The sequence below is a fragment of the Wyeomyia smithii genome, chromosome 2 (assembly GCF_029784165.1).
Source record: "Wyeomyia smithii strain HCP4-BCI-WySm-NY-G18 chromosome 2, ASM2978416v1, whole genome shotgun sequence".
NCBI classification, from domain to species: domain Eukaryota; kingdom Metazoa; phylum Arthropoda; class Insecta; order Diptera; family Culicidae; genus Wyeomyia; species Wyeomyia smithii.
This window is the reverse complement of record NC_073695.1, coordinates 152,040,937-152,054,627: the sequence shown is the minus strand read 5'-3', so window position 1 is coordinate 152,054,627 and position 13,691 is coordinate 152,040,937. Positions and strand designations below refer to the sequence as shown.

At 30.8% G+C, this 13,691-nt stretch overlaps 1 protein-coding gene across 1 annotated transcript in view; it reads right to left on the bottom strand.

Moving 5' to 3' along the window:
• Positions 1–642: 642 nt before the first annotated feature.
• The window catches only part of LOC129720086 (probable serine/threonine-protein kinase clkA), a gene marked incomplete at its 5' end in the record, with an annotated part of 16,246 nt that continues 3,197 nt past the window's right edge, over positions 643–13,691 (bottom strand). Inside the window, one exon of the mRNA XM_055671500.1 lies at positions 643–656. Coding sequence (XP_055527475.1) covers positions 643–656 — 14 coding nt within the window. The remainder of the gene's footprint in view (positions 657–13,691) is intronic.

Sequence of the window (13,691 nt, the reverse complement as noted above, 5' to 3'; positions counted from 1 at the left end):
CTATCGCTTTTTTCACTAAAGTGACAGTTTGCGCAATTTTGCGCTACAGCGGACAGTATGCATTCGAAAGCTTACGTTTTTACCTAAATTTTGAATGTAGTCACAACCGTGGCAAACTGCGGCAACTAAACTTTTAAGCTACTTTTCTACAAAAAATTCCGTTTTTTAAAAAATTTTTTAGTGTCAGGTCTGCTATAACCAAATTGTACAATATCTAATGAACGTCAAAAGAATCCAAGCTATCATTAAAGCTATAGAGTGTTTCAAAGCAATGTACTTTTTTTTTCAATAAAAAAGACAAAAAACGTCAGTTCGCCAAGCTTTGAAAAGTCATAAAAAATTCAGATTTCATGATATTGCGCCCAAATTTTGGATTTAGACACTTGAATGTTATAGCAATAAAGAAAAAATATTATGAAACAGCTAACGAAAAAAAATTTTTTGGCTGATGGCCAGCGATTCCCCACTGTGCAGTGGTTTAACGGATGGTTTCTAGGATTCAGTGCGGATACAAACATTACGTACAATTTGCGAATCCAACCTGCCAAACTTGCTGCAGTGTGTGGTGTAAGTCACTAAAAATTGAGAGTGAACCGAACGTCAAACTTACCATCAGGAGGCACAAAATCTTGGCATAGACGGTTAGCTGTGGTAACCTGCAATGCAATGAATCAATAAATATAAAAGTAAATTGAAACCAGTATATATAGATTGAGTTGAGTTATTTACCCAATCGTTTTGTTATATATATATATATATATATATATATATATATATATATATATATATATATATATATATATATATATATATATATATATATATATATATATATATATATATATATATATATATATATATATATATATATATATATATATATATATATATATATATATATATATATATATATATATATATATATATATATATATATATATATATATATATATATATATATATATATATATATATATATATATATATATATATATATATATATATATATATATATATATATATATATATATATATATTTATATATCTACTAACTATAGAGACAAATCGCGCGAAATGACCGATGGTCGAATATCGACCATTTTTGATTTGAATTAAACTTTGCACACGTGTTTGGCTTAGCAAACTGAGCATTTTTCACAGGTGGAGAGATTTTTTACACCCATGAGTTACATTATAAGAGGGCGTATGCCTTTTGGCACAGGTTTTATTCGAAGCATTGTAGCCCAGAAACCGTTGGTTGTATATAAAAACTGTCTGAGAATGAGTTGTAGGGAATTAAAAATGCACCATAAAAAATATACACTGTACAAATAAAAAAATTTTGACCAAAAAAAATTAAAAATAAACATTAAATTTCAATTTAAAAAAAAGAGTTGAATTTTTTTTATTTATTTTTTTTAAAGAAACTTGACGTTAATACGCAACTTTTTAGAAAAAGTTCAGGATGGAGAAATGAAAAATATTTTTTTATAGTAGATTAATTTTTTTATAAAAATTCTTTAATTTAAACATTTTTCAATATATTCGTAATCTGATGATTTTAAAAGATGCAGAAAGTCATTTTGAATCAAAAAGCTCTTGGTAGTAAACATTTTAAAGGCATCGGTTTTCGAGTTATTTTAAATTTAAGCTCGAAAAATTATTAATATTTCGGAAAATACACGTTTTTCTTAATTTGTCCTTGGTTCTCCAGCAAAAACCATACGTTCATTGGAATGCTTAATCAAAAATATAGAATTCATGCTTTGACAACAAAACGATTGGATAAATAACTCAAGCGCTAAACCCTAGCCTACCTACACGTTCCCCCTTGCCGAATGTTTCATAAAAAAATATGTTTGTCGTGCAACACTACCTACTTGTTTACTAATAATAACTGTTTGTAAAGTACGCAACCAATAACTACTGGGTTACCTATAATATCTGTTTTTGTATATAAATACGATTGCACTACTCCAGATGTGTTAGTAACAGTTTGCATTTTGTGAAGATGAATAAAGTGAAAATGGAATACACCAAGCCCAAATGCTGTAAACCCTTTCCTGATCATCGGTGCTCATCAAGCTTACGCAAATTAAAAAAAAAACGTTATTTCAAAATTAAAAATATTGAACAGTCGAGCTCATTTTAATACGTCTTTATCAAATTGTGATTCGTGTAGTTATTGGAATAATAGTCAAGCCACCATTCATCCCTTCGTTGTTTACTATTCAGAATCTGGAACACTTAAGAATATCAGCTTCATCATAATATCGGAAGTACTCCATCATGATACTGTTGCGGTTCAGGTGTTCATTGCCAAACTAATGACTTTTTAGAAAACAACAATACAGTTGAAAAAAGCGATATTAATGTCTGATGGAACTGCCTCACAATATAAAAATAGAAAAAACTTTGCAAGTCTTTGCAAGTTCAAAACAAAATATAACGTCGATGCAGAGTGGCATTTTTTTGCGACTTCTCATGCGATGCAATTGGTTGCATATTAAAACGAATGGCAGGAAGTGCAAGTTTAGCTAAAGAACATGAACATCCCATTACAAGCGCAAAAGAATTGTATGATTGGTCTAATCAGCAAAATAATAAAAATTCCTCAAAAATGTCATTTACCGTGCTGGATCGAAACCCGTACAGTATCGAAATCCGTACACCTCGATGTTTTTCTTCAGTTTTAAGCATTACAAAAATGAAAACTCATATAAAAGTTACATGTACATGTCCGTTGAACTATTGGCTTTCTGTTAAATTGAACTATGCCTCGGTAGGCCATGAAATAAAAATAAAAAAAAATAAAAAATCAATCGTGTATCGGTTTCAGTTGTCATTTCGTCGCATCGTTAGAGATTTCACTAAGGAAACGTTCTTCAGATGAAAACGTTTTTCAAGTGGGATATAAGTGTTTTACTCTGAGAATCTTTTTGAAATCGATTGACAAGGTAAGTCTTTGTCATTTTCGAGCTGTGTATTGTCTGGTAAATAGTGCAAATTGTATTTATTCATCAAAAACTGTGCCGTACGGATTTTGATCCTTGTTAATCGCTTGAATCTAAATCCGTACAGCGTGTGTATCATGCATATTTTGTTGAACTTTCATCCTTGTTTTCAGCATTTGATGGAAGAAAACAAGCATAAATATACGGCAAACAATCCCGAAAGAGCTGTGACAGGAGTGCGCGAGGGAAAGTCGTACCGGGAAGCTTCGAGAGGTTCCGGCGTTCTAGTGACTACGATAAAAGAGCCGTAACTTATGGCTACGAATCTCAATCAAAAGGAGTTCCAGCAACCTTCACTGCTGGAGAGGAATATTTGGATCATGAAGTGGGGTATAGCAATCGGGGGGCCCGGGGCATTTGCCCCCTCCTTAAATCTGGGCCTGGAAGAAGGCGTCTTGCAGCTGGTAGTTGGGAAAAAAATTATGTTTTTTTATGTCGAATCATTCAATTGGGACCTAAAGCTATTCCAGTTCTTAAATATCATTAAAAGAAAGCCGCATTTTCTGAGCAAAACTTGATTTTCAAAAAAAGTTTATCGTTTTCCTTCGATTTTAAGACGAAAAATAAAATATTGCTCGAAATTTAGGGCATTTCGAACAGTTTTTTATTCTTCATTCAAAATTTGAAGGACAACGATAAACATTTTTTAAAAACATGTTTTGCACAGAAAGCTGCACTATTTCAGCTGATATAAACATTAGAAAATCGTGAAAAACTTTAGGAACCAATTGACCGCCACAATTTTTTTTGCTTAGTGTAGAATTTTATAAGAAGTAATTCTTACTCTACATGCTCAAATAAACAAATAATAAATAAATATAATATATTTATTCGTAAATTTAAAGATCAATTGAAAAATAAAATTCGTTGACGTACTTCTATATCTATACGGATTTTGATTCACTGCTGTACGGTCTTTAATCCAGTCTATATCGCGTGCGTGCGGATTTCGATTCAAAAGTGTACGGACTTCGATTCAGACGAAAAACTGCGTACGGATTTCGATTCGAAACATGTTCTATTCAAACATGATTTTTTCGAGTTTCAGAGTAGTTTAAATCATTTTGCTTGAAAATAGTGATAAAATATAAGTAGACCTATAAGTTAACATGTCAGTTCAAAGCAATATGTAATTTCTTGATTTTATATTGACCGTTGAAGATTATCATGTGCTTAAGTGTACGGATTTCGATCCAGCACGGTAGTTGGGTATCATATGAAGAATATGAACAAGGAGTAACAGGATGGAGCATTATTTTCAAAACCCAAATTAATCCACCTAGCGGTCAGACCCAGCCTTTCTCATTCAATTTTTTATTTGTAACAATAGATTTACATGACCGCTTCAATACAATAAATGTATATTCACTCTTTAGGTTCTAAAATATTGATGTTGTAATCTTTACATATAAAAATGCAGTCAAGTCTGTCTGTCTGTCTGTCTGATCCATATAGGCCCGAAAACTACCGAGCCGATCGACGTGAAAATTTGTATGTAGGGGTTTTTGGTCCCGATAAAGGTTCCTATGATAGTTTGAGACCCCTCCCTCTTCTGGAAGGGAGGGGTTCCATACAAATGAAACATAGATTTCTGCGTAACTCAAGAACAAACCAAGCAAATGAAACCGAATTTGGCATGTGGATGTTTTAAGGGGTAACTAATATGTCCATAATAGTTGGATGAAACACAAATTTGTGCACATCTCGAGAACTAATCAACCAAATGGAACAAAATTTGGCAGGTAAATGTTTTTAGTGGTAACAAAAATGTACATAATGGTTTGACACCCGACTCCCTCTTCTATAAGGGAGGGATCCCATGAAAATGAAACACAAATTTCGCACAGCTCAAGAACCAATCAAGAAAATACAACCAAATTTGGTATGTGATTGTTTGTATAGGTAACAAATATGTCCATAATGGTTTACGCCCCTCCCTCTTCTGGAAGTACAAATTTCTGCACATCTCGCGAACTAATCAACTAAATGGAACCATATTGACAGGTGAATGTTTTAAGTGGTAACAGATATGTTCCATAATAGACCTCAGACAACATTTTGGATTGTAAGATGGCAACTTCCGGTTTCTGGAAAACAGCCAAAAATGGCCGATTTCCACCCAATATAATAATATCCGGATCTAGAATAATACACAGGAGCTAAAATCGACCACAAATAGCATTTTAAATTCTAAGATGGCGACTTCCGGTTTCTGAAGACAGCTGAAAATGACCAAAATCCCACCCAATATTAGTTTTTCTTTAACCAGTATGCCGTTCAAAATCCAGAAATTGTCTCCAAATGCCATTATGAAATCCAAGATGGCGACTTCCGGTGTCGGAAAAACAGCGGCAAATGACAAAATACCACCCAATATGGGTATTTCCGGAACCATAATGATGCACTGGAGCCACAAATCGAATTCAGACAACATTTTGAATTGTAAGATGGCAACTTCCGGTTTCTGGAAAACAGCCTGAAATGAACGATTCCCATTAAATGTTAGTATTTCTGGAACCAGAAAGATGCACAGAAACTAAAAATTGATCACAGACACAATCTTGAATTTCAAGATGGTGACTTCCGGTGTCTGGCAAACAGCCGGAAATGACCAAATACCATTCAATATGAATGTTTTCGGAACCAGAATTACGCCCAGATGACAGAAATTGATTTCACAGGCAATTTTAAAGTCCAAAATGACGACTTTCGGCTTCTGAAAAACAGTCCAAAGTGACAAAATATCACCCAATATGAGTTTTTCTTTAACCAGTATCCTAAATACAATTTTGAAATCCAAGATGGTGACTACCGGTTTGTGAAAAACAGCCTAAAATAAACAAATACTATCCAATATGAGTATCTCTGGAACCAGAATGATGCAAGGAGCTAAAAATTGACCTCAGGCACCATTTTGAATTGCTAAATGGCAACTTATAGGCAACAGTCGGAAATGACCGAATAATACTCAATATGGATATTTCCGTAAACGTGATGATGCATAGAAACCAAACATTGACCCTGGACACCATTTTGAATTTATGAATTTAAAGACGACCACTTTTAGTTTCTGGAAAATAACCAAAAATACCTCCCAATATGGGTATTTCCCGTGTCAGATTGATGCCAGAAAGTCTGCTGAAAATGACCGAATACCACTCAATACATTCAGAATTAAATATGAATACATTCAGAATTAAGGCGATGTACAGAAGCCAAAAGTTGAGGATATTGTCATTTCGATAAAACCAATCATTTCAAACGGTTTGTTATTTGAATCGGTCATATCCTATGACCGATTCGTCGTGCATTTGCAAACTTTAAACACATTGCAAGGAATCAATGAATTTGGAACGTTCAAATAGTACGATACCACATTTAAATTATGTTGAGGCCACATTTATCGATCAAAGCAGGTATAGTTTTAAATAGTCTTTGAATTTCTCTTCTTTCCATAACTTTTGAGCCACATATCAAATTGTTATGAAGTTTGTTATTTGTAAGTTTGAGAGATGACTCGTTCGTATGACACTAGTTATGTTCAAATAAGTCATGTAATCTTCGAGATAATAGACTTTCGTTGTTTTATTAACAATTTAATACATAACGGTTGCTTAAGTTCGATTATAATCAAATGAAATGGGAACGTGTAGGGCAGCCAAACTTTGAAACCACGTGTTCAATCATAATTCATCAGTTAACCTTAACTAGCCCGCTCATCTGATAATAATAATCAAATCGGTTGTGTAGTTTCTGAGATAATGAAGTTTCGTGATTTTCACAAGTGGGTTACATTACAAATGAAGTTACAGTTCGATTACAGTAAAGTTCAAAAGGGGCTTCTGAGGCAGCTAGACTAATTAATTGACACTAATTTTGTGGAAATCGGGTCGGCCATCTCTGAGATAAGTGAGTGAGTCCAAGTAGTCTTCGGAATATGTTCCTTTGCTTCGCTGGATTTTACATTTTTAAACATAACAGGCAAAGTAATCGTCCGATTGCAAAACAAATCAATAGGGTCTTATGGGCCAACTAGACCTTCCATTTAACACCGATTTTATGAAAATCGGTACAGCCATCTCTGAGAAACATGAGTGAGATTAAGTAGTCTTCAAAACACGTTTCTTTTCATAACTTTTGAACCACATGTCCAATCTTCATAAAATTCAAAAGTTAAGGGTTTTTTAGGTAGCCCGTTCTTTTGAGACAAATTTTGTTCAAATCGGTTGTGTGGTTTCTGAGATATTGTTGTTTCGTGATTTTCACATTTTTAAACATAACCTCTAAACTAAAAATTCGATTACAATAAAATTCAATAGGGTCTTATGGGCACCAAGACCTTTCATTTGCATATAATTTCATTAAAATTGGTCCAGCCATCTCTGAGAAAAGTGAGTGAGAATAAAAATCTGCACATACACACACACACATACACACACACACACACACACACACACACACACACATACACACACACACACACATACATAAAATGCTCAGCTCGAGCTGAGTCGATTGATATATGCCATTCGGCCCTTTGGAGCACTTTTATACTCTCGGTTTTGCAAGTGATTGCTATACCTTTCTAGGAGAAAGGCAAAAATCTATAATAATAGCTGCCACACAAAAGTATTACTTTTTTGTTCCGATTTCAGAAAATAAGATACAAACGAAGCTGTTTTCAAAAGATGACGAATCATTTACTTATGATGCATATAAAATATAAGGTAACACTAGTTCTGTACAGTATCTATGTCATAAAAAAATATGTTCCTAAGATAATAAAACTCGAAAATAAATATTTGATTCTTATATATATTTATATTGATTCTTATATATATGGAAACCAACTAATGTGTTCGAACTTGTACAGGGTTTTTTAGGCGCTTCTCTTTTATAGTCATAACGTTTGACTCATTCCTTAAATTTTACTGAACTAGGTCTATTCTATCTTTCCTCTTTCCTTTCCCATTCAATTCAACTCAGTTATTTCCCTACTGTGCGATCTAACTTTCCTTCCATTCCAATTTCATTCAGTGGGAATGTCAATCGGTAAATTTTTAGAGTCTCGGCCCTTATCTCCGGTCACTTGCGCATTGACTATTTCTAATTACGTACTCACTCACTGCTATGTCTCTGTGGACGGTTTTATCGTCGCTGCGTTATCCGGTCAACTTTTTTCTAAGGCTAACATGGGGTCCTCTACGTTCGTTAACGGCTTTGCGGCTACTGCTGCTGCTGTTAGAAGGATCAACGCATCTTCCTCTCTCTCTCGGTGTCGGCCCAAGCGCACTGGGTATTGACGTTGGATGCTGTGCGTTATCCTGGCTGGATTAGCTGACTCGTCTCGTTGTTCTCCAAGGCGCAAAATTTCGGTAGTGACCCTCTTCCGGACTTGTGGATCACCGGGCGGTTTTTTCAGTCCTTGCGGGGGCTCTATAGCGGTTGCCAATCGGAACTAGTATCTAAGCGGTACGATACAGACAAATTTTAAATCGCATAGATGCCTAAGATATCTCACACACTAACAACCGTAGCGGAATGGGAACCGCTACCTATACTTTTTTAGTACACGACCGAAACTAGTAAAAAGTTACTCCTACCTATTCCACTAGCCAGACTAAATTGAAGTATAGGGGCCTAAGAGTCCTTAGATAAACCGTCCTGTTTCACGAATCGCGCTGGAAGCATGAAGGTCGAAATTGGGCGAAGATCATCTTCTTCCCGCGATCAATCTTCATCTATCCAAATTGTCCCAGCCCAAAGGATAGAGAGGAAAAAATCCTCTCGCCGACTGCAAAGGTCGATTGACTTTCTCTGCTGGGTCAATCATCTCGTCGCATAAGCAGCATCGGTGGTGAAAGGCAATAAGCACACTTGAGCACACTGTTTCCATAGCTGCAAAAACGTGATCGAAATTATTTCAACCCACAAAAATTGATTTTAGAGCAACATTGTCTTCATCAAAGTTGTTCCATTAATAATTCTCCATATCATAGAAGTTGCAATTTGGTGATTAATCCACTTAACAATGAGAAACGGATTTGATTCTTTTCATTTTGAAATATGAACATCCACTTTGTTCGGCAAAATTGTAGCATATTTTTAAAGAAACAACTTTGTTAAAGACATCATACTTTTATCTCCCTATTTAAATGGACTTTTGTGGAGTTTTCTATAGATCACCCTCATTTGTTTTCAATTTAACATTTTATAGTGATTTTCTACAGTTTTTCAATGTTGTACAATATTTTTTGCTGTAAAAAAACCTAAATTAATCCACCTAGCGGTCAGACCCAGCCTGTCTCATTGAAACTTGTTTTTTGTAAAAATAGATTTACATGAACGCTTCAATCTAATAAATGTATATTCACTCTATACATATAAAAATGCAGTCCGATCTGTCTGTCTGTCTGATCCATATAGGCTCGAAAACTACCGAGCCGATCGACGTGAAAATTTGTATGTAGGGGTTTATGGTGCCGATAAAGATTCCTATGATAGTTTGAGACCCCTCCTTTCTCTGGAAGGAAGGGGTCCCATACAAATGAAACACAAATTTCTGCACATCTCGAGACCAAATCAACTAAATGGAACCAAATTTGAGAGGTAAATGTTTTTAGTGGTAGAAAATATGTCCATAATGTTTTGACACCCCTACTTCTTTTGAAAGGGAGGGGTGCCATACAAATGAAACACAAATTTCTGCACATCTCGAGAACTAACCAACTAAATGGAACCAAATTTGGCAGGTGTATGTTTTTAGAGGTAACAAATATGTGCATAATGGTTTGACACCTTTCCCTTTTCTATAAGGGAGGGGTCCCATACAAATGAAACACAAATTTGAAACGCACAGCTCAAGAACCAATCAAGAAAATACAACCGAATTTGGTATGTGAATGTTTTTAGAGGTAACAAATATGTCCATAATGGTTCGACGCCCCTCCTTCTTCTGGAAGCACATGTTTCTGCACAAATTTCTTGCGTCTCGCGAATAATCAACTAAATGGAACCATGGTTTGGTAGGTTATGCAGGCAACATGGTGACTTCCAGTGTCTGGCAATCAGCCGGAAATGAGCAAATACCATCCAATATGAATGTTTCTGGAACCATAATTACGCCCAGATGACAGAAATTGATAAAACAGGCAATTATAAAGTCCAAAATGACGACTTTCAGTTTCTGAAAAACAGCCCTAGAAATTGACCTTAGACACCATTAGGAATTGTAGGATGGCAAATTCTGGTTTCTGGAAAACAGCCAAAAATGGCCGATTTCCATCTAACATGAGTATCTCCGGATCTAGAATAATACACAGCAGCTGAAATCAATCACAGACCCCATTTTAGATTCTAGGCTGGCGACTTCCGGTTCCTGGGAAACAGACGAAATGATCAAAGCAGGTATAGTTTTAAATAGTCTTTGAATTTCTTTTCTTCCCATAAATTTTGAGCCAAATATCAACGTGTTATTTAGATGAAGAAAAAAAATTGTTATGAAGTTTGATATTTGTAAGTTCGAGAGATGACTCGTTCGTATGACACTAGTTATGTTCGGTAGTGTAGTTTCTGAGATAATGAAGTTTCGTGATTTTCACGTTTCGGTACATTACAGACGAAGTTACAGTTTGATTACAGTAAAATTCAATAGGGTGTTACGAGGCAGCTAGACTTATCATTTGACACTAATTTTGTGGAAATCGGGTCAGCCATCTCTGAGAGAAGTGAGTGAATTCAAGTAGTCTTCGGAATATGTTCCTTTTAATAGCTGGATTTCACATTTTTAAAAATAACAGGCAAAGTAATAGTCCGATTGCAAAACAAATCAATAGGGTCTTATGGGGCAACTAGACCTTCCATTTGCAATTAATTTCATGAAAATCGGTCCAGCCATCTCTGAGAAAAGTGAGTGAGAATAAAAATCTGCAAATACACACACACACACACACACACACACACATACACACACACATACAGAAAATGCTCAGTTCGTCGAGCTGAGTCGAGTGATATATGCCATTCGGCCCTTTGGAGCACTTTTATACTTTCGGTTTTGCAAGTGATTGCTATACCTTTCTAGGAGAAAGGCAAAACGAACAATTTTATTATTATTATTATAACTATTTTTATTACTATTACTATAACTATTACTATTACTATTACTATTACTATTACTATTACTATTACTATTACTCTTACTATTACTATTACTCTTACTATTACTATTACTATTACTATTACTATTACTATTACTATTACTATTACTTTTACTATTACTATTACTATTACTATTACTATTACTATTACTATAACTATTACTATTAATATTTCTATTACTATTACTATTACTATTACTATTACTATTACTATTACTATTACTATTACTATTACTATGACTATTACTATTACTATTACTATTACTATTACTATTACTATTACTATAACTATTACTATTACTATTACTATTACTATTACTATTACTATTACTATTACTATTACTATTACTATTACTATTACAATTACAATTACTATTACTATTACTATTACTATTACTATTACTATTACTATTACTATAACTATAACTATTACTATTACTATGACTATTATTTTTACTGTTACTATTACTATTACTATAACTATTACTATAACTATTCCTATTACTATTACTATTACTATTACTATTACTATTACTATAACTTTTACTATTACTATAACTATTACTATTACTATTACTATTACTATTACTCTTACTATTACTATTACTATAACTATTACTATTACTATTACTATTACAATTACTATTACTATTACTATTACTATAACTATTACTATAACTATTACTATGACTATTACTATTACTATTACTATGACTATTACTATTACTATTACTATAACTATAACTATTACTATTACTATTACTATTACTATTACTATTTTTATAACTATTACTATTACAATTACTATTACTATTACTATTACTATTACTATAACTATTACTATTACTATTACTATTACTATTACTATTACTTTTACTATTACTATTACTATTACTATTATTATTACTATTACTATTACTATTACTATTACTATTACTATTACTATTACTATTACTATTACTAATACTATTACTATTACTATTACTATTACTATTACTATTACTATTACTATTACTATTACTATTACTATTACTATTATTATTATTAATATTATTATTAATATTATTGTTATTAGTATTATTATTATTTTTATTTTTATTAATATTATTATTAATATTATTGTTATTAGTATTATTATTATTATTATTATTATTATTATTATTATTATTATTATTATTATTATTATTATTATTATTATTATTATTATTATTATTATTATTATTATTATTATTATTACTATTATTACTATTATTACTATTATAATTATTATTACTATTATTACTTTTATTACTATTATTACCTTTATTACTATTATTACTATTTTAACTATTATTACTATTATTACTATTTTTACTATTATTACTATTATTACTATTATTACTATTATTACTATTATTACTATTATTACTATTATTACTATTATTACTATTATTACTATTATTACTATTAATAATTATTACTATTATTACTATTACTTATATTATTACTATTATCACTATTATTACTATTATTACTATTATTACTATTATTACTATTATTACTATAATTACTATTATTACTATTATTACTATTATTACTTTTATTACTATTATTACTATTATTACTATTATTACTATTATTACTATTATTACTATTATTACTATTATAACTATTATTAATATTATTACTATTATTACTATTATTACTATTATTACTATTATTACTATTATTACTATTATTACTATTATTACTATTATTATTATTATAACCATTATTACTATTATTACTATTATTACTATTATTACTATTATTACTATTATTACTATTATTACTATTATTACTATTAATACTATTATTACTATTATTACTATTATTATTATTATTATTATTATTATTATTATTATTATTATTATAATTATTACCATTATTACTATTATTACTATTATTACTATTATTACTATTATTACTATTATTACTATTATAACTATTATTACTATTATTACTATTATTACTATTATTACTATATTATTATTATTATTATTATAATTTCTATTATTACTATTATTACTATTATTACTATTATTACTATTATTACTATTATTGCTATTATTACTATTATTACTATTATTACTATTATTACTATTATTACTATTATTACTATTATTACTATTATTACTATTCTTACTATTAATACTATTATTACTATTATTACTATTATTACTATTATTACTCTTATTACTATTATTACCATTATTACTATTATTACTATTTTTACTATTATTACTATTATTACTATTATTACTATTATAACTTTTATTACTATTATTACTATTATTACTATTATTACTATTATAACTATTATTACTATTATTACTATAATTACTATTATTACTATTATTACTATTATTACTATTATTACTATTATTACTATTATTATTATTATTATTATTATTATTATTATTATTACTATTATTACTATTATTACTATTATTACTATTATTGCAATTATTACTATTATTACTATTATTACTATTATTAC